At 35.7% G+C, this 27,037-nt stretch overlaps 1 protein-coding gene across 2 annotated transcripts; it reads left to right on the forward strand.

Moving 5' to 3' along the window:
* Nucleotides 1–385: 385 nt before the first annotated feature.
* LOC110032438 (vacuolar protein sorting-associated protein 28 homolog 1-like) lies at nucleotides 386–24,057 on the forward strand. Of its 2 annotated transcripts, none has more exons than XM_020736077.1 (2): nucleotides 386–1,262; nucleotides 23,948–24,057. In XM_020736077.1, exon 1 carries the CDS (start codon nucleotides 614–616, stop codon nucleotides 1,253–1,255), a length of 642 nt encoding a protein of 213 aa, XP_020591736.1. In that variant the 5' UTR covers nucleotides 386–613; the 3' UTR covers nucleotides 1,256–1,262; nucleotides 23,948–24,057. The 2 variants fall into 2 exon arrangements, with proteins under 2 accessions (XP_020591736.1, XP_020591735.1); XM_020736076.1 differs by lacking the exon at nucleotides 23,948–24,057 and adding an exon at nucleotides 23,020–23,468.
* The last annotated feature ends 2,980 nt before the right edge of the window (nucleotides 24,058–27,037 follow it).

Below are 27,037 nucleotides of genomic sequence, written 5' to 3' on the forward strand. Positions count from 1 at the left end.
TCTAAAACCTAAAATTATATATATAAAATTTAGGGATGCATATAGATATAGATATAATATATATATATATATATATATTTATATGGGTTTCCTCCCATGAAACACTTGGTTTAACATCGTCAGCCCGACCTACCATTTGTTTAGTTGGGTTGACTTAACATTAAAACTTCTTTAAATTGTGGTATTTGCCCTCCATAATAATGTTTCAATCGATGCCCATTAACTTTAAATATCTTTTCAGTGTTAGGATCTTTAATAACAATAGTTCCATATTGATGGACTTTAATTACTTTAAATGGTCTTAACCGTCTAGATTTTAATTTTTCTGGAAATAATATATATATATATATATATGTATGTTTGTGTGTGTATGTAAAAAATGAATTGTTGCTTCTAGATAAGTAAATAGATAACAATCGGGTGGTATGCAAGTAGATGCTTTTTTCGTTCCCTGCCCCCTTGCCACCTGTTGATCCGATCGGAGAAGTTCCAGCCCCCTTGCCCCAGTCGGAGAAGGTCCAGTCCCCTTGCCGTCCAGCCCCCTTGCTCCTGTTGATCCGATTGGAGAAGGTCCAGATCTTATCGGTATCGATCGTAGCCATCTATCGCAGCCATGGAAGTGAAAGTGAATTTGTGGAACGACAAAAGGGAGCGGGAGATGTACGAATCCTTCGCGGATCTCTACGGTATCATCAAGACGACGGAGAAACTCGAGAAGGCTTATGTTCGTGACCTAGTCTCCTCCTCCGACTATGAATCGGAATGCCTCAAGCTCATTGCTCAGTTCAAGACCCTCTCCTCATCCCTCCGCGACGCCGTTCCTTCCATCGAGCGCTTTGCAGAAGCCTACCGGATGGACTGCCCCGCCGCTCTCAACCGTCTCCTTGTCTCCGGTGTTCCGGCCACTGTCGAGCACCGCTCGTTCTCCTCTACAGCTAACGCCACCTCTGCTGCTGCAGTGGCCGAGTGCGTTCAGCACTTTATTACTGCGATGGATTCGCTCAAGCTGAATATGGTTGCGGTGGACCAGGTGCATCCTCTACTTGTTGATCTCTCCTCCTCGCTTGCGAAGCTTGGAACAGGAATTCTGCCCTCGGATTTTGAGGGGAAGGCAAAGATGAGGGAGTGGATAGCGAGACTAGCGAAAATGGGAGCGGCTGATGAGCTAACGGAGCAGCAGGCGAGACAGCTGCTCTTTGATCTGGAGTCATCTTACAGTGCATTCATGGCGGCACTTCCCAATGGCGGCTCGTGATTTTATCGTATGTTCTCTGTGCTCTTTGTGTTTGTTGAAGGTTTTTGGGATTATGTTTGATCCTTTTAGATGTGATCATGTCTCTCTTATGTATAAAGTATTATTGAACACCAGGTGTTTCACAATTAAAGAAAGTAGATTATTGGGTCATCTTGTGCTTTAAGTCTATATACTTGCTTGAACGTCTTGATCGAAGCGCTATATTTGCCTTCCAGGATATACCGATAAAAAAAAATAAGATAGATTACTTAGACAATTGAGCATATCTTGCTTTGCTTTCTAATATATTTTCTTCTTAATTTTAGTTATTTCAGTTGACTCTCCTTTACTCAGTAGATTGTACGACTTGAGTTTTAACAAGAAGTTTTTGAATCTGCTTGAAGTTAGTCTAATGAATATGCAAAATTAACATATAGCATGGTACCATGGACATCCACTGTTTAATTTTATTTGACTAATACTGTATTTATGCCGATAATCTCTGTTAGATAAAATAAATTGGTGAAACATATTGTCAAGGATACACATGGCTTGATGTAAAATCTAGTGACTCTTTTGTTTTAAAATGTTTTCTTATATTTTATGCTTTAAAGAAGAATTGTATAGCACATTTCTTAGGAAGCATTATCACCTGAAAGGACAATGTCTTTGAGAGGGATGTACTTACATACCACCAAAAACTACATATTTTACGAACATAATACCCCAAATTATAATGTAACAAAGCTATCACCCAAACTATAATATAACAAAACTAACATCTAAACTTCTCCGCTCATCAAATATACCACTCTGTAACTCTCTGGCTTGATTGGCCTTCTCCATGGCCATCACATGCAGTTCTCCCATTTCTTTCTTGCTTTCTGCCTTTTCCACCGAATTTGTAGAGCTCTAGAGTCTCGCCCCACTTCCTTCTTCACAACTCTGTTTTTTTCGCCTAGAGAAAGAACATTGCAACTCCTTGGGCAATGTTGTCTTTATTTGGAAGCCTGCCGTTCTTCCTCTGGCTGGCACACTTTGTGTCCCTTCTTTGCCTGGTTCTTTCGGTCAGTGTGCAACTTGGTAGAGCGGCATGACTTTCTTTGACTACTGAACTCTGTATTTTTCATTTATCTGTTTCTTTTTTTTTTCCTTGCAATTCCACTGTAACTCTTTTCTTAATTCGGGTCTCTCTTTTTTTTTTTTTTCTTGGCTCTCCTTTAGATTTGTAAATGGACAGGAATTGGGTGGTATGTATGTAAACCTTCCTTATAATTTAATTTGGTGATTTGGTTTCCAAAATAAAGTTCATGTCAGATGACAAACAAGCATGAAGGAGGATGGGCTGAAATGCTGCATAGAAGCAGCTCAAGATCCAAGTTGTCGTATTTGCTTTCAGCCAGGTGCTGATAACTTTTCTTGGATGCTAGAGATTGGAAAATTAACTCTTCTCCAAGGACTAGATGAGTTTTCAGCTAAGAATGAAACTTTTCAGAATTAGGGAGCTGGACCATATTAATGATTTTTGCCAATAATAAAAAAAAACTTATTGAAAATGTGAAAAATGCTGAGGAGGTATGCTGTGCCAAATTATGAAATAAGAGGAATCTCGTGGATTTGTTCTTTTAATAAGGTAATTTTAGTGTCTATCTCAATTGTATCATTCTCTGAGAAAGATTATTACGGAACTATCATAAATTTTAATGTTCTTTATTGTTGCAAGTCTAGCTATTTCATTCGCCGGAGGAAGAGATTTGATGTTTGGAGAGAAAATAACCTATAATATTCTAGGGTAAATTGATTTCGAAAGGCTGAAACAGTTATTAATGCCTTGTATCCAGTTCGAAACTTTCCATCCTTTGTGATCTCTAATTTATTCAGCATGGAAACAGGCAAACTACAAGCAACAATAATATGCTGCATGAAAACAATTCATCAAAATTTCCAATTTCTCAAATGCATGACTGTTGAGGAGCTCTAAACAATTATCCTCCTCCAGCCGTTGAATTTCAATGTTTCTTTTTAATATCCTTTGCAATCATTCATCCAACAAAATCTATACAAGTTGTTAGTAAAATCTTACTTTCAAAACTTCCATAAGCTAGTGGGGTGTGCCCTATTCCTCTTAAATGTTATCCAGAACAAGTAAGAACTTTTTGGGCAGCACGCTAAACTTTAGACTTCCATTAAGTGCTTCAAATGATTTCATATCAGGCTTCTCCATTTTAAGATATTCCAACATGTCTGCAATTACTTTTTTCACATTTAAGCTGTTGGGAATGCATTTTTTTTAATTTTATAAATTTTTTTAGCACTCTTGGATTTGTAGCTTCAACAAATACATGTCAAATAATTTTAGGAATTTTAAAAGCTAACTTTTTATCCCCCCACCAAATTAAAGCAGTCTTGTGCAAAAATAGATTGTGCTAATTCATGTGATAAATCATGCATTGTATACCCGAAAATTTAATTCGCCTCAAAGAATTTCTTTACCAAAATACCGAAGTAACTTGACTCCAGTATCTTCCATTGTCTCACCCGGGAGAGAATGTGACTGAATAAAACCTAATGCAATCCACATTTGGACTAAATCATCATTACTAAAGTTATGATCTTGAGGGAATATGCTATAAAACGCAAAACATATTTATAGAAGTTTCAGGAGCTCAATCTTAGGATGGGCATGATATTACCCAGCTCTTCACTTCCTATTTCAATATTTAGAACTCTAATCCATTGTCTCTCATTCAAGCTAGAATTCAGTACACTACCAATGGCATTTGCTGCCAATGAAAATCTTGAAAGCTTTTATAACTATCAAACAACCAATGCATGTTAATTGTTTACGATCATCAATGTTGTCTACATTAGCAAATGCTGATTGAGCTTCAGATAATATGCATAGAAAACCTGCTGATTAAAGCAGATTTCAGATTGATGACTGCTTAAAGATATATTCTCATGACCATCACTAAATGATAATATTTAGAACTTCCATGAGAACAGAAGCAATTTCAAGTACATTTTGGACTTCTTCCTGCGTAAATAAGGATAATAGGGGCATTTAGATATGTAAATACATAAGAATTGTGTGGTATGTATGTAAATTTACCTAACTAATATCATGAGAGGGTGAGGAAGGACATCAAAGGAATGATGAGGAGGAAATTTTCATAGGGCTTGGATATGTAGTTAAATATTTCTTGTGCAATCATCTGCTTCACATAATTGCCTTTTTAGTTGAGCATGTATTGCGAGTATGAGGACAAATTTATTTTGTTAACGTAGCTTCTCTTTCCATTTTCCTTTATTCATTATGTTCTTGCAATGACATGTCCACTTTTGCCATGTGGTGCTTAATTCCATGCTTTTCATATTTTTACAATTTCTTTAATGTTCAAAGCCATTAATAATTGTTAGAAGTTATTAGTATTTATTTATTTTCTTTTCGGATATTTTCTAGTTTATGTATTTCCTTGTTTATGACTTTTCTTTTATATCTGGGTAATTATTAGGAATTAATTTAATACTAGAGATTTGTATGTTATGCCTTCCCTATTTTATAACTCCTGTATTCTGTATTTATCCCCATTCTGATATCAATAAAATTATTTCACTGAATTCCTGGATGGTATTAGAGTGACGACATCTTACCCCAGCTGTTGGGACCTTACCTTAGCTGTCGAAACTTTCCCTGTTGACTCCTTTCTAAGGTCATCGAAACTATTTCCAGCAGCAGAATCACTCCCATGCAGGCCTTCCCGTAGCTGGTTTTTCACTCCCGCCGGCTGGACCTACCTCCTACCGGCTGGACTCCTTTCTAAGGCCACCGAAACTATTTCCAGCAGCAGAATCACTCCCATGCAGGCCTTCCTGTAGCTGGTTTTTCACTCCCGCCGACTGGAATCTCACAGGTCTTCTTGCCGTTGGACCTCCCTCATGCCGATCGAAGCTCCTTCTAGAACCGCCGGATCTCCCTTCTGCTAGCTAGAATCAAACCCTACGGGCCCTTTGTGTTGACAAATAAGTAAGGGATCACTTCCTTCTATCTTTGCATTCAAATCTCATCTTTGGCATAGTTGGAGCCATGAAAGATTCCTGCACCACCGAGTTTCCATTTGACGCCGTCCTCGAGTCCGCTGGAGGATCAACACTTACCTTAACCTCTTTGCAGGCCGGAGGACATGAAAACCAGGGGAATTTTCTGATTACCGCTTGCAAACTCAATGTCTCTAATTTCCTCTAATGGTCTCAAGCTGTTTCGCTGTTTGTCAAAGGTCGAGGTAAATTCAACCATCTCACATGTATGATTTGTGAACCTTTGAAGACAATGTAGCGTGGGAAGTGAAAAACTCCATGGTCATGTTATGTCTGATTAATTCCATAGAAATCTCGATTGGTTATTTGTATCTGTGTCTTTTATCTGCATGTGCCCTCTGGATTGCGTTCGCGACACCTACTCAGACGTAGGTAATTCTGGCCGAGAGTTCTCATTTTTTCTTAATTCAGGTGCCACAGATCATATGACCGAGAGTTTTCATTTTTTCTTGACGTATTCTATTTTCTCCGGGCATGATACAATTAAAATTGCCGATGACTCTTTTAATTTCATTGCTGGTAAAGGGTTTGTTGTACTTGCAGCCGAGTTGACTTTGGAATCTGTGTTACACATTTTCTTACTTAAGTGCAATCTCTTGTCAGCAGTAAGTTGACATATGATTTTGATTGCGTTGCTCATTTTTTTCCCTGATGTTTGAGTCCTTTAGGATCGTAGTTCGGGGAGGATGATTAGAACTGCTGAGCTGGTAGTCTGGCTCTATTTTTTTTTTAAATGGCATTGATGACACCAACACTCAGTCTCGTAGTTGTAGTTTCTATTTCTACTGCATGTCCTACGATGTTTTTACATTGTCGTTTAGTTCAGCCCAATTTTCATTATTTAAAACATTTGTACTATTTCATGTTTACTCATAAAAATCCATCTTTTTTTAACTGCGAAATTTGTCAGTTAGCTAAATATCAAGATGTGTTATATCCATCTCACTCGTACACTCCTCCTACTCCTTTTTTACTTATTTATAGTGATTTATGGGTATCCTCTCGAACTACGAGCTATAGCAATAAAAGATAGTTTTTTACTTTAATTGATGACCACACTCGGATGTCATGGGTTTATATTTTGAAAAAATAAATAAAGCTTCACTCATTTTTAAAAATTTTTCACTCCATTTTAACTTAATTCAAACAAATATTCAAGTCCTTCAGACGGACAATGGCCTTGAATAATTTAATTCTATATTGAAAGAATTTTTAGTGAGTAAGGGCATCCTCAATTATAGTTATTGTATAGATACCCCTCAACCAAACAGGGTAGCCGAGCGGAAAAATAGTCATCTTCTTGAAGTTGCTCGTTTAATTATGTTTCAAACCAATGCCCCTGAATGATTTTAGACTTATGCCATCCTCACTGCCACCTATCTCATCAATATAGTTCCCACAAAAGCCCATAACTTTTGGATCTCATTATCCATCTTGGTGTCATATTTTTCTACCAACCAGTCCTTCTCCACTTTAGACCCCAAAATATTTGGGTGCACAATTTTTGTTTAGAATATAGACCCAACTCGTAGTAAACTTGATGTGTCTTCCATGTCTATTTTGCCACCCAAAAAGGCTATTAGTGTTTGAATCCAACCACTAATAAAATCTATGTTCGTGTCAACGTCTTCTTTTTTGAAGTGTCCCCTTCTCTCCTAATGCTACCTCAAGTGAGGGGGAGCTTGATTTGTTGGACACTGTTCCTTTTCTAACCCACGACATCTGATGCACTTTCAACATTGATGGATTTGCCACCAGCTAGGCCAATAGCATCACCACCCTCTATCTGGGTATATACCCGTCATCCAAAATACGCTGTTAAAACTCGTCCCAATGCCTCTTTTGTCAAGTCCGTTGCTCTGCTTCAGGTCTTGGAATTCGCTCTGCCCGACATCCCTGAAAATATGCATTCTCTGCCTACTGGGGTCATGTTGACCTCAATTTCGAGGTCTTCCTTTCCCTTTCCTTAGATACCCTAGGATCTAACCTTAGGATGTTCTATTTTGACTCTCCTAAAGGACTAGATAGTGACCCGCATTATTTAGAAATTCAAGCCATTTATTGGCTCCCTGAAGTTTCATATGGACGGTTCTAAATTCTCAGCACTTGGTTGAGTTGATCAAAGCCAACGTATTGAAGCTCGTGTTGAGTTCCTAAAGGAATTTGAAAGATATTGGTGGACCCCATGACATGTTTGACGTTTGACTTGCCGCCACGGGCAATTTGCTTGACTTTGGTTATTGCTTAGGAAGGACAGATCATCATTTTGCTCGTTAATGACTCTAATCGGACCGAAATAACTTCATTTCTCATGTCGCGCGCGAGTTGGAGTTAAATTGGTGCAATCATTGGCGAACTTGTCCGGGTGACCCCGGATGACGAAATGGACCGCGTCGGTGCGTCTGGGACGGTAATTTTAACTGGGAAAGACATATATCTTGATAGAGTTCCAAGTTGGATTAAGTTGTGCATAAATTGATAAATTTTGAATACAATAATTTTTTTTTTCAGTAAATTTATTAAATCAAGAAGGAAGAAGTATAAACTCACGTTCACGGTTCATTTTCCCTAACTCATGCCTCTTTCACCCTCAAACCTTAACCGGCACCCTTTTCTCTGAAGCTTCTCCCCGGTCACCTTTCTCCTTTCCGAATATTCGCCGCCGGTTGTCTCACTGGCAGGATTTTCCCGCCTAAATGTATAAAATCACCTTCCTATTTCAAATCCCTAGCTGATTTTTTCGTTTTTAAATGTGTCTCCTCACCGTCGGTGAGTTGCTTAGTAAGGACCACTTCCCCTTTTCGACTATAAATACCCCCCTCTGCAGAGATTTAGGGCGCGAAAAAACTGCTGTGTGGATTTTGTCTTGCTCTGGAATTTGGGCCACGATCTCTTTATTGCTTTCGGCTGTCTAAGGTTTTGGACATTTGGAGGTAAGGATCTTTTCCCAAGCTCTTTTTTGGTTGATGGAATATGTTATTTTAGAAAGCTTTTCATTGCGATTAAGCTTTCTTTTTCTCCTCCTCTATTTTCACTGTTTTTTCTATGATGATTTATAAGAGAAACAAAATCTTGTCATGGGTTGAAAGACCTAATATGTTTCTATCCATATTATACGTGGTTCTCGAATATTAAAAATAGTTTTGTTTTTTTAAGAGAAAGTAAGATTCATGTGTATGTGATGAATGGCTGTCAAGATTGATTTGGTTTTCTTTTTATCTTGGTATATGGAATAAAGTAGGTTAAAGATCAATTCATATAGCCAGGTGATCTGAGTTTTATGTGCTTGTTTGATACACCTTTGCTTAGAAAATTAAACTTCAGATTTCTTCTTGTGGTTTTGTTATAAAGAAATTGAAAAAAAAAAGAGGAGAATAGAGAAGGATGAACCGAATAATTAAGTTTTCTTTATTCAGTCTATTTGAGTTTGGAAGTTGATATTCTTTATATTGGATTGGTTATTGCTGTATTTGGGAACTCTTAATGGTTTAACATGAAGAAATGGTTGAGATGGATCTTTTGATGCTCTTTATAATATCCTAAATATATGCTATAGGAAATAGATGGTTAGACTTCTGCAGTGTGCGGCTCGACTCTCCTTCCTTCTCTAGTTAGATTAGATGGTTCTTATATATTTAGACTTGGTTTCCCTTCAATACTCTATAACAAGTCAGGAATAAAAGAGAATTATAGGCTATAGGAGAGGTAGAGGGCTCGATCCTATTGCTTTATTATAGGATATTATGGTGCAGCCTTACGACCCTATGTTAATTCCTTTATCAATGATAAAACCTTTTTTCTCTTATCTTCTATTTTCTTTTCTGATTTTGTACAATATTTTATCCAAAAGATTTTTTTCAAGTATCATGAATTATGAGAAGTTCTTCTCAATGATTAAGGATTTTGGTATGTTCGATTCATACTATTTGTGATTAAGAGGAAGGAAGATTAACTTGTATATTGTGAATTGGAAACTTAAAGTTGTACCCTTGAATATGCTATTTAAGGCATGTATCATCACAAATATAAATATACAAATGATCGAGTGAAATACCTTCGAAGAGGTTTTTACTTATAGTCCATTCAGTTCTTGTGTGCTTACTTGCCCTTTCATAAATTTCATATACTCACTCGCTATTTCATAATCTTTACATGTTTATTTATACAGCATATAATTCTTACGCGATACTCATAATATAGTTATTATACGCCTGTATATTACTCTTAACGGTTTTCTTTATTTTAGATTTGGAGATCATTCCTTAACCTTTAATATTCAGATATATGTATATAAGTTTTTTTAGAATCTCAAATAAACTTGTATAGGGAAATAAATGTATGAAATAGAGTGATTCATCTCATCCTTATATTACACCAAAGTTTTATGAATAATTCAGGCTCTATTTAAAGAGCTGCGGTTTATACCATTTATGCAAACCCAGGCATGTTAGTATTTGTATCAACTTCTAAATGAATTTAGATTAATTTATACTCTGTTGCAGGCTTGTTATATATATACATATATCCGATTTGTAATTAACCATTTTATATGCTGAAGGGTTTGGTCTAAGTAATCTGTTTGCTACTCAGCTAATCTGCTATTACTATACTCCATAACATTAAATACTCTTCAGTCTATATGGAATCGAGTAATGATGATTATATACAATTTGCTTATTTGATAGTCTTAGTCTTGATTGAGCTGATTTCAGCAATTTATATTCAACTTATGGCCGTAACTAATATATCTTGATAAATTTTTATGATATTCTGAATTTTTTTTGTGGCATGCATAGTCTCCAAACTAAAATTGTACAGGTACATTTTTTTATATATATATGCTTGGATTTGCAATGTATATACATACTTATTTCACTCAGAATAAATATTTGTGCAAAATTTTGTAATTTCTCATATGTTTTTATTAATTTAAAATTAGACTTGAATTTATACATACAGATTTTTGTAATGAGTTTTATTCTTTTATTTAAAGTTTCATATGTACATACATACCACCCAATTCCTATGTATTTACAAATTTAACACCAAAATTTTGCTTTTGATTTCGTGCCAATTAAATCTTTCCTACCACATAAAAAAGTTATATACTCTGTTATTGTGATCTTTAAAAGAAAACGAAATGAAAGACGTGCATTTTTTTTTAAGACAAGGAGGCATATATTTCAAAATGAAGGTTTTAATGTTGGATGTATGAATAAAAAAAAAAAAAACTATGGTAAATATCTAATAATGTTGATTTTATGGTATCTATATGTGAAATTCGGGCTGTCTATTTTTCTTCATTAAAATGATGTGCACAACTCCAAAGAGTCTATTTTATCTTTAAAGGCTGGATTTGATGGTATGAGGATATGAGTATATTATTCGAAAATTGTATGCATAACATATAATGTTTATATGTCTATACTTAAAGTTGGACTTTTAAACTCAAAGGTGGCTGACTTGTATTGTGGAATTGTTTGGAAATCCATTACTTTTAAGTCTTATGATGTGAGGGTGGTTATAATTGTTGGGAGATGCATATGGATTGTCAGGTGGCTTATAAGTTGAAAATACGAGGGTAAAAAGGCAATGATGGAAAATACTATATTCATGCTTCTATGGCTGAAATCTAAATCAATATTCAATTATAAATGCCCTTTTAATCCTTTGAATCATTGTTAGTTTTATCCCTACCCTTAAGAAATTTGTGAGCCAATGATAGATATTACACAACAAACAATACACAACAGATACTACACATCACTACACATCATATACAATACACAACAAATGCTACACATCACTACACATCATATACTATACGCCAAATAGTGCACATCACCGCATATCATATACTATACACCAGATACTACACATCACCACATATCACATACTGTACACCAAATACTGCGCCAGATGCTACACATCACATATTATACACTAGATATTACGTGCCAGATATCACATATCAGATGTTACATATAAGCACACTGGGCGTTTCTTTTTAAAATCCAGATGCTACACATTGGTTCGTTCATCAACTAAGTGGTAGGGATTAAAACTGTTCAATTTTAGGATGATTTGCTGGTGACTTTTAATTGATATTAATATATAGACTTTGATTTCTTGGTTGTCTACAGCTGAGCCTATCCCAAATTAGATTCTTATACTCCATTCTGATTTTCCATATGCATATCAGTTAATCCTTTATGAAAATATACATGCTCAAGTTTCTACATTTAATTTGCAAACATCCGTTCCCTTTCTTTATACATACACATTTGTAATGAAAAAATTGCAATTTGTTTTGAAGCATCAACAAAATCAACCAGGTACACTTTAGTATTTTTCTTTCTTTACTGTATTCTATTGCATAGTCTTCTCTTCCTTTACCGTACCCCATTGCGTAGCCCATTTCTTGCCTCACTGCACTTTACTACACAACTATTTCTTTCTTTACTGCACTATCCTATACACATTTACCTGTACTCATATTTTAGTTACTACCCTTTTGGTACGTATATACAACACCCTAAGATAGTCCGCTCGAGGCACGATTTTTTCTCCCTTCCCTCCTTTCACATAACCAAAATAGACTTTTCTCATTTCAACTCTTTTCAAAATTTCATAATAAAATATTTTCAAAACTACAAATAATGTTTTCAAACTTCAATAAACCAATAACAAAATATATCCCCCCTTCTCCCCCTTCTTTCCCCGGGACTAGACGACGACACGGTTGAGTGACGTTTCATCTACGGTCAACCGTCAAGATGACAACAAAAATGGAAGGAAGAGCTTCAGCTGAAATCCGATAGACTTAAATAACACACACACAGGACGTCGAGGTTGTTCGTCTAGTACGACGCAAATCCTCACATTATCTTTTAGGACTTCGTGTGATTGTATATCATATGATATAAGTCCTAAACTTTTTAGGATTCCGATGTCGTCGTTCGGTACGACACAAACACTTCTATTTTCTCGGGCTATTTGCATACGATATGCAAACATAAGTCCTGAACATCTAAATAATTCACAGAACCGAAAGGTTAAATAATTTCTCCTTCAAAGAGTAAAGCCAAATCATAAGTTAGTTTGAGATGTCACTGAAGCTTCTTTAGTATCTTCAACTTCTCATACTTTTCGCTCCTTTGGATTTCAAAAATAATTATTCCACATTGAACCCTTCTCATTTGAATTTCCTATAAATAATCGTGAAAACCTAAACGTTGAATTTTTGAAGACGAAACCCTGATCTTAATTGGGAGTCCTCTTAGGTGACTTCGGTTGTCTAAGATGTAATTAATTATAGGGGCTTGACTCTATAGAGAATTAAGAACCCAAATTAATCTAAACCCTATATAATCTGTGTATTAAATAGAGAAATTTGTCGACCATAAATTTTACAGATCAAAATAGAGCCATAAACTTTCAAGTTTAAACAGTTAAACCTACCAATAAGTGATACGCTCATCCTTCAGGATGACATATCATTTATGGTATCGTACGCAACTATTTAAATAATTAGATATATGAGGTCTATCTGGTCTCATTATTTTTTTTTCAAAAATAAAAAAAAATACCATTTTCAAAATCAGAACTACATTATATATTAAATTTAAAATTTAAATATTATTTTCAAAGAAAAAAATAGCCGACAGGTCATTCCTAATCCGAGTGAAGATCTCAATTTCTTTATTGAGGTATGCAGACAAATACCATTAAAAACTCTGTATCTCATGGAGAAATGTCTCGTTCCACAACTATTCTCCAAACTTCAAAGCATTTGCTACTTCTGTGATGGATTGTGGTCTCCCATCCACTATAGAAGTGGTTTTTGCTGAATTGTCTTGGAAGGCTACTGTCATGGACGAGATGAATGTTCTCGACGAAACAATACATCATATGTGGTTGATCTTCCCCGGGGAAAGAAAGCAGCGGGGTGTCGGTGGATCTTCAACACCAAGTTTAACTCCGATGGTTACTTTAAACACAATAAGACACGATTGATTGCCAATTGATACTCTCAAAATTCTGGCATTGACTATGAAGAGACATTTGCTCTGGTTGCCAAACTCAATACCATTAATACCATTCGGGTTCTATTATCACTAGCTGTGAATCTAGATCGACCCTTACTGGAGCTGGACGTCAAGATTGCTTTTCTTGATGATGATTTTTATGTCTCTCCCCCCAGGATATGACTCAGTTTCTTTCTGTTGACAAGTGTGCCGATTACTAAAGTCCCTTTATGGACTGAAACAATCCTCATGGGTTTGATTCGACAAGTTCACATAGGTAGTGGTTGGTCATGGGACCTCACAGGCCCAATCTGACTATAAACTATTTTTTCGGCATTCATTCAGTGGTCGTATTGCCATCCTCATTATCTATGTTGATGACACTGTGTTCACAAATAATGATCTGTCAGCCTTGAAGTCACTCAAAGACATCATCGCTGCATTTTTTGAAATGAAAAGATTTGGGTTCTCTTCGGTACTTCTTAGGCATGTGTGATGGACCTATTGACTGAAACCAACCTTCTTTGCAGATCGGTTGTTGTACCAATGGACCCAAATGAGAAATAATTGGATGTTCGCGATGCTGTTTCAGTAAACAAAAACTACTACCAACGTCTCATGGGTAAGCTCATCTACCTCTCCTATACCCGCCCGGACTTTTTTCATTTCGTGGGTATCGTTAGTTATTTTATGCATGACCCTATGAGAATTATCTCATTGCAGTTCATTGAATCCTCCACTACTTAAAAGGAACGCCAAACTCAGGTTTGTTGTTCAGTCATCACAATTCCTACTCTTGTGGTTTATACAGAACCTGATTGGGTCGGGTCCATCCTTGATAGTTTATCTACCTCAGGTTGTTGCTCTTTTGTATGGGGGAGACTTGTCACTTGAAAAAGTAAAAAAAAATAGTCTGTGATTACTCGCAGTAGTGTTGAAGCCAAATTTCACTCAATGGCTTATGGGGTGTGTGAAACCTTTTGGTTGCGCATTATGCTCACTGAGTTACTTATGCTGGCCATTGCTCCTCTACAGCTTTTTTGTGACAATAAAGCCTCTATTAGCATTGCTCATAAATCAGTTCAACATGATCATACCATGTGAAGATTGACTGTCTCTTTATCATGGAAAAACTTTATTCCGGGGAGATCTGTCTTTTGTTTGTTCCATCTACTAACCAACTATCTGATATTCTCACAAAGAAACTTCTTTGCTCGCTGTTTGACGACTTCAAATCGAAGTTGAACATGATTGACATATATACTTCAACTTAAGGGGGAGTATTAGAAATTATTAATATTTTTTTCTTTTCTATCCTGATAATTCTTTGTTTATGTATTTTCTTGTTTATGACTTTCCTTTTACTCTAGGTTGTTATTAGGAATTAATTTAATCTTAGAGATTTATATCTACCGACGAATTATCTGATATTCTCACAAAGAAACTTAGTTGCTCGTTGTTTGACGACTTCAAATTGAAGTTGAGCATGATTGACATATATGCTTTAACTTAAGGGGGAACGTTAGAAATTATTAACATTTTTTTCTTTTATATCTTGATAATTCTTAGTTTATGTATTTTCTAGTTTATGACTTTCCTTTTACTCTAGGTAGTTATTAGGAATTAATTTAATCCTAGAGATTTATATGTTATGTCTTTCCTATTTTTTAACTCTTATATCCTGTATTTATATTCCTTTTGACATCAATAAAATCATTCCATTGAATTCCTACTATAATGTCGGTTTTGTTATCAGTGCAATTCAAGTTTAGGAGAGAAAAGCTAAGATCTTGTGGAGGATTTGATTGTGACAACTTAGGAAAATCTTGATTAGTTTATTCGCTTTCTATTCTATATTATTTTTTTTTTATTTCATAATTATTTCATTTCCTAATGTAGGTTAGGTATATTTGGTTAATTTATAAATTAGGAGAGATTGTTTTTCTTATATATATGTATCCTATGTATGAATAAGAGAATTAAGAGAGAATTATTCCTCTCCAATTCTCTACATAGTATCAGAGAAAACAAACAAATCCTTGCTCTTCTTCCAGCCGCCGGAGCCTCTCCAATAGCCATTGAGTAGAGTTATCAGAATTCCTCCAGCCAGTCTGTAGGTTTCCGCTATTGTAGCCGGACTCTCCTTGGCAGTAGCAGTGGCCTTCTCCAGGCTGGAATTTCCTCAGCTTTCTCCTTCCAGGCAGCCATAATTTTCTCATGCAGAGGAGGTAGCAGCAATAGATACCTCCAGGCCAATGAACCAGATCCTCGATGCTAGACCTACAACCCTCTGCAGAATTTCTTATATGAGGAGATCCTCCATATTCTCTTCCTACCAGATGCAAGATTGATGAAGCCTGGGCAGTTCTGGACATTTTACTGCTCCTGTTCTCCGCGAGCGACCCTTTCTTCCTGCAGGAGTCACTCCTCTGCAAGATTGAAAAAGTTTGGGCACTTTGACACAATTATTTTCTTTTTCTAGTGGAAATCTAGTTGATCTTAGCTTTTTCTCTCTAGCGCAAATCACATTCTTTGTCTGATGGAAATCATTTATCCCTATCCAACAAGCGGAAGCAACTAGAACTTGGTTCTTTTTTGTAGCTTGCACTTGTCCCTACATGTCGTACTCAACATCTTTGCACTTGTCTCTGCAAACCCTATGCCAGAGCTTCTTTTTGTAGTTGGTTCTCCGACTTCTGAAATTCTCTATGTTCTTCTTGGCTTGCTTCACGAAATTCTCTTCTCGCGTTGTTTCCTTGCAGGGCTGTAACAGTGGATCTTGTTACTCCTTGTCGATGTCTCCAGCCTTCCTGAAAAGTAGATTTTCTTCATCTTCTCTTGCAGCAGTGGTTAACTTCCAACCTGCAAACAACAACACTAAATATGCATAGGGTTTATGACCAAGTTGAAGATGAAGATGACTAGTTTTACTCCAGAGGTCAATTATGAACCATTCACCAAGGAACAACCTAAAATACTGAAATAACTCCTTGTAGGTAATTCAGTATAACCCACCAAGCTTGTGACTCACCAAGGTTATATATCCTTCTCCGATAATGGGCATATTTAGAAGTTGGATCATAGATTCAAGAAACTTTGATCATATAACTGAAGACATCAATACTCTAGTTAACTATCAAGAGACTTTTACATCTAGATAACCCAGACTTGTTGATGGATCAAACTAAAAAATTGCTGGAAATGGATGAAGGTCTCTCAAGATACTACTTTTTCCTCTGTTTTATATGTTCCATCATTGAATTGCAATTTAATTTCAATCAGTAAATTTACTCATCATATGAAATGTATAACTAAATTTATTGCACGCTTTTATGAATTTTAGGTGGTGGAGTCAGGGAGGTTGATGACAGTGTTGAAAATCATCAAAGCTTATACCTATTTAAGGGAAATCTCTCTCTAAACACAAATGATCTCACCTCTATTTTTATCTCAAATTTTTTAGTCTGTTGAGTTTATATCTATCGAAAACAGGTCATATTATGACATTGTTGTCCGGGTCATCCTAATTTTAATTATGTCGCAAAGTTGTATCCTCATTTGCGTATCATCAAAATTTTAGTTATTACCAATGTGAGATTTGTCAACTTGTCAAACACATTGAAAACGATTATCCATGACCTAGTATAAACCTTTACACTTTTTTCATCATCCACAAGGATATTTGTGGAACCTCATATGTGAAAAATCCTAAGTAGTCTAAGATTGTTTGTTATTTATTGACGATCACACTAGAACTACTTGGGTTTTTCTAATGTGGAAATCTGAAATTACTCAAATCATTCAAACCTTTCATAACATGATTCAAACTCAATTCCAATACAAAATTCATATCCTCAAAATCATCAATGCAAATGAATACTTCAATTCCATCATTGGTTCCTATCTTTTAAAAAATGAAATCTTCTACATCAGTTTATATCTTGATACCCCACAGCAAAACGCAATAGCTGAGGGAAAGAATAGACATTTCCTCAAGGTATTTCGTTTGCCTATGGTGTCTATCAAGTTCCAAAATATTTTTAGGGGGTAACATTTCTTATTGTAACATATCTTATCAATCGAATGTCTAACCGGGTACTTCAAAACATCTCTTCATGTTTTGATGGGTACTTATCCTCACATCAGAATTTTCTTTTCTACTATATCACTTAAAATTTTTGGGTGTGTATCCTTTGTTCACTCCATTCCCAATATCACACAAAACCTGATCTAAGATCGAACAATTGTATTTTTCTTGGGCATGCCACCAACAAAAAGGGTTTAAGTGCTACTTTAATCTTACAAGAAAACACTACAACTTTATGTATATCATGATTTATGAAAAGTAACCTACTATACCAAATTTAATGTTTTGGGGGAGAGTGCAAATAAACATCTATTTTGGTATGCACTTGATGACACCTATACAATCTCACCATCTACTCCACCCAACCCTCTTATTCTTATTGAGGATGTCCAATTAACACAACTTAAGGCCAAAACAAAGAATTTTTCGTGTTGCAAGGACAAAACTACTCAAACTAAAACCCGAGTATGCATTCACTTGAAATTTTAGATAAGGAGAAGTTTATTACTCATGAGTTATATTTGTCCTCTTCTGATGCTGGTGGCAAGAAAAGCTGCATTAGGTATCCAAATCAGGAGAGTGCAGCTTATGAGAAGCTATCCTCATCCTACAAAGCTCTTGTTTCTAATTTTGATAGTATGCGGATTCCTAAATACATTCATGAAGCTCTTGAAAATCTAGAATGGAGGAAAAAAGCTTTTCAAGAAGCTTAATGGTATATGGATTCTTACTAAACTCCCTTAGGATAAGATGTCGGTTGGGTGTAAATGGGTGTTTAACATCAAATACAAAGATGATGGGGATACTAAGAGATTCAAAGTTAAACTTGTTGCAAAATGGTTCACTCAAAACCAATGAGATCAACTATCACGAAAGCTTCACACCGGTTACCAAACATAACACTTTCAACATTCTCTTTTCAGTAGCAATTAACAATGTATGATGACTGCAACAACTTGAGATAAAAAATGTCTTCTTGAATGGGGATTTTGAAAAAGAATTATATATGGAGATATTACCAGGACTTAAGAATGATTACAACAAATATCTTGTATGCAAACTCAACAAGTTTCTCTCTGAGCTTAAGTAATCACCAACAGCGTGATTAGAAAAATTTGCCAAAACTATGAGATCTAATGGATACTCTCAAAGTCAAGCTGATTATGCTCTATTTCTAATACACACTCAGGAATGTAAGATTGTTGCATTGACAATCTATGTAGATGATATGATTCTTACGGGTAAGGATGAAAAAAGATTCTTAAGATTAAAGAAGTGTTTGTAACTGAGTTTGAAATAAAAAACTTAGGAATCATGAGTTATTTTGTATGTATGGAGATAACAATGTCCAAGAAAGACATTGTTATATTACAGAGGAAATACATCCTAGATCTACTAAAAGAAGCATGGATGATTGGATGTAAGCCTACTGATATTTCAATGTATACTAACCAAAAGTCAAAGAGGGGAGAAGAAAGTGTCTCTATGGATAAGGGAAGATATCAAAGATTGGTAAGAAAACTCATCTACCTATCATATACGAGATTAGATATTGCATACTCTGTCAGTATTGTGAGTCAATACATGAATTAACCAAACAAAAAATATTTGGAGGTGATGTACAAAATTTTGAGGTTTCTCAAAAAAACTTCTGGTTATGGATTAATCTTTGAGAAAATCAGAAACAGAGATGTGAATGCCTGTACTGATGCTTGTTGGGTTGAGGAATTCATTGATTGAAGGTCCACCAATGGTTATCGATTACTGCTCCTATGTATAGGGAAATTTGGTGACATGGAAGTAAGAAGCAGTTGTTGTTTTTGGTGACAGTCAAGCATCTATCAGTATTGCCAAGAATCCCTTGCATCATGACAGGACCAAGTATATTGAAGTTGATAGACACTTCTCTCTGAAAAGTTTAATAAGGGAATTATACAACTAAGCTACATCTCGACACTCCAATAAGTTGCTGATGTCTTCACTAAGGTTCTTTCTTTGAGCAGCTTCTCAGAGTTCAATACCAAGTTTGGTCTCTACAACATCTATGGCCCAACTTGAGGGGGAGTAGAAATCTAAGAAGATCTTGTGGAGGATTTGATTGAGACAGCTTAAGAAACCCTTGATTAATTTATAACTTTCCTATTCTATGTTATTTTTTTTTTCAAAATTATTTTCTTTCCTAATTTTGGTTAGATATATTTGGTAAGTTTGTAAGTTAGGAGAGATTGTTTTCTTTGTATATATGTACTCTGCATATGAATAAGAGAATTAAGAGAATTATTTCAAATAAGATCGCTGCAATGAGAACTCCATGTGTCATATAGTTATAAACTTCAATGGTGCTATCAATTCTCTATGATATCAAATATTATATATATATATATATAAGAAAAATTCAGTCAATGATATTCCTACCTCATCTATATATTTGCTTTTTATTCTCCTTCAATATGCAGTTATTATTTTGTCATATACTCTCTTAATCTAGTTTTAGTCTCTCTTGGTTATCCAACCTTTTAAACTTTGGTTGTTCCAGGAATTTAGGTTTCTCTTTTAGCATCTTGTTCACTCTAATCTATTATTCACATTGTGCCAACCTATGTGTAAACAGCCAACTAATCTTATCAGGCGGTTTCAAACAATTTAACCATTATTTAGCAGACCATATGCAATGATGTAAAAATTCATAGAACGGTGATGCATATAGGAACACTAGTGTATACAGCTCTAAGGTTCGATGGTTTTTATTTCCTTCATTTAAGCAGATCGATTTATTATAATGGTGCTTACTCTGACGTTCTATAATATGAATAGTTGGCACTTCACCATGGATAAGAGGTAAAAAAACAAATGTGATAATGTATGTTTTCAGTTGCAAAAAGTATTGTTTATAGCACATTTATGATCTATAACAATAAAAGAATGAGTTCAATCGAATTTGATGATAAATTATGCTAGTATAATGATTAATTAAAGGCAATGAAAAATAAAGAGCATGAGAAATTACGACCTCCAGCATTTCATTAATCCAACACTAAATTTGTTAAAAAAAATTAAGTAAGTGAAAATAAGGTTTAGTTTGCTTTTAGTAAATTATAGCAACATGATTCGAATGCTTTACTGCAAGTGCCAAAACCTTCTATTTAATATTTCTACCATATAGAACGTTTGAAGGAAGAAACGAATTGTCATAGAAAAACAAAAGGGATAAATCATAATAATTACAGACGAATAAAAAATAAATCATTCTCAAGAACTAAATGCTAACTTCAAAGTTCTGAATATGAGAGAACTATTCAGTCTTGTAAGTGCTTGTCAAGGCCTCACTTTTCTTCTTTCCTTTTATTTTTTATTTTTGTAGGAAATATGCAGTACATCCATACCACACAACTCCTATGTATTTCAATATCTAAACGCCTAAACTTCAACTTTTACATATATGCCATCTTACATCATGAAAAGGTGAATTTCACTTTTTTAAAGGTAACATGGCGATATTTTTGATGTGATATGAAAGATTTGGGTGGTATAAATGTAAAAATTAAAGTTTAGGTGTTACATGTGTAGATACATAAGAATTGGTTTTTGTGCATGTAAATGCCCCTTTATTGAAATACGACACTGATGTGAAGAAAGTGATCAAGTAAATACAAGTTAATCTGAGCTGAATTACATTACAAGCCAAACTCTTTTCTGATTCACTCATTGAAGCTTCTCAGTTTCATTATTCGTTCCACCAATTATGCAAAATTTAAAAAATGTCCCAAAGGGCCAAACTTCGTACTCTGTTTACAATTTTCTTCACATTTATAATATAAAATTGTGTAATTCTCACTCCCAACATTTAACTTTTCTAGAGTAACAACCATCCGTTCCTTCATATCTGTAAATTTGTTTAGTCTTACCTACACCACTAGTAACCAGCTTTCCCTTACATGCATAACTCCAAAATTCTGAGAAGTTAAGAATACAGAACTAAAGATGCGTATTTTGCATAGCTTCCATGATTATAAGCTATACTCTGTCTCAGCTCTTCAATCTTCCATTTCCTGCAAACTTCATCTTTTCAGTGAAATTAAAAGTCTGGAAGAAATTTGTGGTTATCTTTCCATAAGATGATTTCACCCATCCAGTTGAAGAGATCTTTCTGCTTGCACCCATGTAAAAATAGCCGTCAAATTTCTTAAACTATGAAACCAAAGAATGAGAAAGGAAGGCATTTTATAGTTAATCAAACCTCTTTTCTTCTTTTTTAAGAACTCTTGCCGTCCATCCAAAGATACAAATTTGTGTCAATAAACCAATCATTTAGAGTATCAGTGACAACAAATCTGAGCAATCCCATCTAAAATTTTTCCAAAAAATGGCATGATTTCACTATCGTAAGAAGGGTGATCGAAGAACCGATGCCTGAAATTGGTCTCCAAAGAAGTGGATTTATTCCTCCTATGGAAATTACAAGTTACATTAAATGGCGGCATGCCACCAACCACCTTTTTTCCCATGTATAATATTGTTGCTATTTTTTTATCATAACTCAAGCCCATTCCATGAAAGCTTGTGGGACTTAGAGAAAGACAGGTTGCTGCTTCAGAGCAGTGGTAGCTGCTTGCGGAGTGCAGGCCGGAGCAGGGCTCGCTGATTGAAGATTGAAGGCCGGAGCAGGACTGCCCGGGGTTCGCTGCTTGCAGTGCCAGTGCGGGGCTGGCTGCTTGCAGATGGCAGCGCTGGGCTGGCTGCTTGTGGAGTGAAGGATGGAGCGTGGTTGGCTGCTTGCAGAGAGAAGGATGGAGTGGGGATGTGAAGGAGGACTGGGGCGAGAGCTATACAGATTCAGTGGAAAAATGCAAGAAGCAGGGAAGAAATGAGAAGTGCTTGTGACGGTCCTGGAGATGGCGTATCATGCGGGATAGTTTCGGAGTTGTATATTTGATGAGCGGTGTTTAGGTTGGTAGCATTGTTATATTAAAATATGGAGAGTAAAGGGGCATTTACATGCATACAACATCAAACTTCAAAATTTTACGTATCAAACACCCTCAACTTCAAATTTACATGCCTTGTATCCAAAACTCTTTAATACACCAAAACTACTGCCATCCATTTCCAAGGGCAATCCGTCCTCTCCCTCTCTCCCGCGACAGACTCTGTCTCCCCCCTCGATTCTCCCATGTCGTCTGCCCGAACTCCTCCAGTTAAGCAATTTTTTCAGTCCCAGACATCTCCCATTATTGGCAAGGCGCGAATTTCTCCCTTGCGCGCGATTGAACTCTCCTTGTATTCCTGCCTATCCAGCACATGAAACCCCCTTTTAGTGAGCTCAGGTCTTTTTGGGTCACTGACGTTGTCTCCCCACCGCACAAAACACGCTTCACCCTAGTCGTCTGTGGAGCACATGTTTGGGATGAACCTTGTTAATCTTATTTCCCTGATTTTATGTTAATATTGTCTTTGTTTTGAATAGGATTTCCTGATTTTCCCTATTTATTCGTGTTTTCAGTTCTGCTTTCTTGTTTTCAGCTTTTGTGGAAAACAATTTTTCTGTTATTGTTACTGCTCTCTGTTATTTTCAGGCTCTGGTTGGCACAATATTAGAGGCATTTCTCAAGTCAGTATTTCTTTACCAGCAGTTGAGAGTAAGCATAGCAGTGGTTTATAGAATGAGCGAGAAAACGGGGAAGAGAAGCAATGATTGCAAGCAACCCCAAATTATCATTTAAATCTTTTGTGGTATCAATGATCCATATTTAATCTTGTTTTCATATTGTTTATTTTTTCTTATTGTTGTTTTAGTCTCTCAACTTTCTTTGTTCTTTAAGTTAATGTCATAGGTGTCCTTATAAGAGTGTTGTATTTATGCATTGAGCCTTGTCTGATATAAGGGTGAAGAAATGTGAAGAAAGCATTCTTTGCATTGAGACTGCCTGTACATGCAAGACAAGCCTTAAAAGCTATATATAAGCTTGTATTGATTTCTAGTTGACATAGATTTATCTGTAAGTTTTCCAAAAAAATTCTTCTGCGGTTGATCTTACATCTCCGTTCTTGCTTATTATTTAATTCCTGTCATCGCCATATATATATATTATATCTGTGTGTAGCCATGTCTAGGTGTCTTTGCATTTCACTGGGAATTGACATATGGGAACTTCTTTAAGTTCGTCACTGGAATTGTTAGTAATATTATGGCATGAAATTAGCTGAATTGTAAGTAATATCATGATTGATGTTGGAGCAATTTCTCGTGCAAAAACTCTAGTATGTATTAGCCGCATGATTTTAATCTACTGCATTGGCTTATTACCTTTCATAGATGGCCTTATTTATTTATTTATTTTTGTTCATGTTTGATATAAAATTAGTCACTTGGCATTTTGAGATTAGTATGGATGTAAGTGCTTGAGGATTTACGGTTTTGACACCTTATGCAACGTTTAACAGGAATGAGTGGAGACTAATAATTCTTAAAATTACCTTTTTCTCTTGGTGTTAATTGGTCAGTTGAGGATTTTTATAGCAATTAAGGATATTGCTAAGGTGAAAGCCTGTGCCCCCTTGTTGAACAGCTGGAGCACGATCATACCACCAAGTGACAGGATTGCACTTCGAGATGGGACAAAAACTTTGACAATTTGTTTCAGATATTTTTTTCAACATTTTGTTGTTTGTGTTTTGATTGAATTGTTATTGGTGAACTGAGAATCGTTATGTTGTTTGTGTATGATGATACCTTGTGAATGATGCAATTCAGATTAATATAATTATGTTCTTTTTGTTTGCGAACTATCAGTTAAAAGCACATTTTTGACTGATGTAATTCAGATTAATTCATTTATGTTCTCTTCTTTCTTTTAGCTGGTTCTAACAAGAATATAGTAGTGATGCAACAACTGTCATTTTGGAATGGATTCTGGCAAGAATCATTTTGCATCCTGAAATCTATGTCAGAGTTCAGAAATAGAAGCTGCTGTAAGGATCTGAAAACTTGTTACTAATTCAATCATCCCAAACCTCATCTACATTCAGGAAGGAGAGTTTGTCCAGGCAAAGCTAAAGGCTTCCTTATATGTTAGATTGACTCCTTTTGGTTCAGGAAGGAAAGTTTGTTCTGAGCTTCAAGTGGTGGCCATCAATGGAAGGGTTGAATGATACGCCTCGGCACCAAAATCAGCAAACAAACTACTGCGAAATTACAATAAATAGTGGAGAAAGCACAAATAAGGGCTGCTCTTAGAAAAGTCAAATGAAAACAAACAAGATACAAGGTTGATGTACTATTCGAGAGGTAGAACTTCTATCTCAAACTCTAGATGTCGTTATGAACACCACAAGAAGAAAGAAAACAATAGCCACAACAAAACATGCATTAAAAAATGGAAGCCCTAAGTAACCTTGCATTGTTACCCATGAGTGTATCAGATACCTTGCTTCCGTCCACTGGAACCATGCTAAAGCCTTTCCTTCAAAGCATAATCTTGCTAACATGAGCTTCTCTTCCTTAGTCAACCTGTTGATCGTAAAGTATCGCTCCATCCGATACACCCATCCATGTGCATCATCCCCATCAATGATTGCCATCTTCAGTTTCTTGACCCTTGCATCTCCACCCCAACCTCTTTTCCCTCCGGTATTTTCCCTCATATGTCTAGGGTGGAACTCCCTCCTTCAGTCATAGGCATATCCCACTCCTGAATCCCTCCTTCGTTCATTGTGCTCTTATGTGCCCCTTACACCATCCCTCTAATTTTCGACCCATCCCCCTCCATCGGAAATCTTCACTTTCCCTCCTCTCAGAGTTCTAGGGGGACGATCTTGTAGGTAGATGAGGACTTCTTCATTGTGTTCTCGCTCGATCATCTTCCCTTTTGACCTAACCAAGGATTCCTTGATCAAGCGTTGGTTAGAATTGGCTGCTGGAGCGATTAGCAAGGCCTTGACTTGCTTCTCCATAAGCTTTTTCATCATCTCTCGCATTTCTCCTATGTTTTCAAATCCATCATCCATTCGACTTTCAATGGAAGAAAACATGCCCTCCTTGTTGGCGAACCTCTTTTCCATTCTTGATTTGATTTGCCCTATCTCACCTTCTAGCACATCAACTTTCTTTGTTGCCATCCCACCACGATCTATGCTCTGATATCAATTTGATACTGCTCGATACCAAAATCAGCAAACAAACCATAATGAAATCGCAATAGATAGATGGAAAAAACACAAATAGGGGCTGCTCTTACAACAATCAAAGGAAGAAAAGCAAGATACAAGACTGATCTACTATTTGAGAGGTAAATCGTCTCTATTAAACCCTAGACGTCGCTAGGAATACCACAAGAAGAAAAAAAACAATAACCACAACAAAACATGCATAAAAAAAAATCAAATCCTAGGTTCTCCCCTTAATATAATCCATTCACAGCATTTCAAAAACTTTTGTTCCTAACTTTCCCTCTAAATTTTCTTAATTTCTCCTCCTTGCACAGGTGATTATGACTCTAGTGGACCCCACCCCTCCATTTCCTTCTTTTGCGGCTCTCCTAGTTTGCTCTGCTCCTATCTGTCGCCAAGATCGACCCATATGTCGGGCGGTTATGCTATCTTCAGCCGGTCCTTGGACCGGCACACCTTCAGCCGGCCAAGGAGGATCGGCTCCTCTATAGGCGTAACAGTGAACTTGCTTTAAAAATATATTTTATAAATGATATGCGGAAAATAATGTAAATCAAACCAACACATGGTATTAAATATTAACTTTGGATGGATAGACATCCAGTTTGATTATCGTGAGCTTATTCATAACAACCGATATAATTACAAATTTTTTTTTTCAATGATTTTCTTTTTCTTGTCTTATTCATGCTCTCGAAAATGGTCAAATTAAAATGCTTTCACTCTACTAAAGATCAAATTAAATGCTTAAAAATTTCAAGAGCTTCTAAATTTTGAACAAGCCAATTGTTTTGATTTAGAAGTAATTTAATTGAGACAGTAGAATATACAAGTTGATTTGCATTAACAACTTATACTGAAGAATGTCATGAAAGCTCATTTTAAAGTAATCATGTAGAATCATTGTGAAAAAGAATTTCTTTTTGTTAAATCAAGAGTATGAATTTCGTTCAGCTGTATTATCTGCCCAACCAAGAAGTTCTAAAGTTCCTCGGTTGAGGCGTACAAGAAATGCTTGCTAAGATTTTTTTTTCTTATGATTGAAATTCAAGCAAAATCTACTGATACTAAGATCTATAATTACATTAACAATACAGAAAAGATGTATTATCATTACAGAATCATTTCATACATATTATCTTCATCAGGGAGAAAATCATAGCAATTACAATTAAAATCAAAGTTATTATAAGCTTCTTCTGCATTGAGACCATCTGAAGCTGCTCTTTTATGCTATCCTCAGAGTTGTGATTGAGCCTCTATTACATATATTATATCAACGATCTCATCAAACTAAATAAGGTAATTGCAATCATTCATTGTTTAATTATGAGGACATCTCATAAGTCTTCTTCAACTATTTTTTCCGTTATAGCATATGAATGCTATGTACGTAAATCCACATAAGTAAAATATATAGTTTTG

Source organism: Phalaenopsis equestris, unplaced genomic scaffold (assembly GCF_001263595.1).
Source record: "Phalaenopsis equestris unplaced genomic scaffold, ASM126359v1 Scaffold000940, whole genome shotgun sequence".
Lineage (NCBI taxonomy): Eukaryota > Viridiplantae > Streptophyta > Magnoliopsida > Asparagales > Orchidaceae > Phalaenopsis > Phalaenopsis equestris.

What these genes read in the sequence shown, in the direction of transcription:
- LOC110032438 (XM_020736077.1), top strand. Translation starts at nt 614, where the DNA reads ATGGAAGTGAAAGTGAATTTGTGGAACGACAAAAGGGAGCGGGAGATG.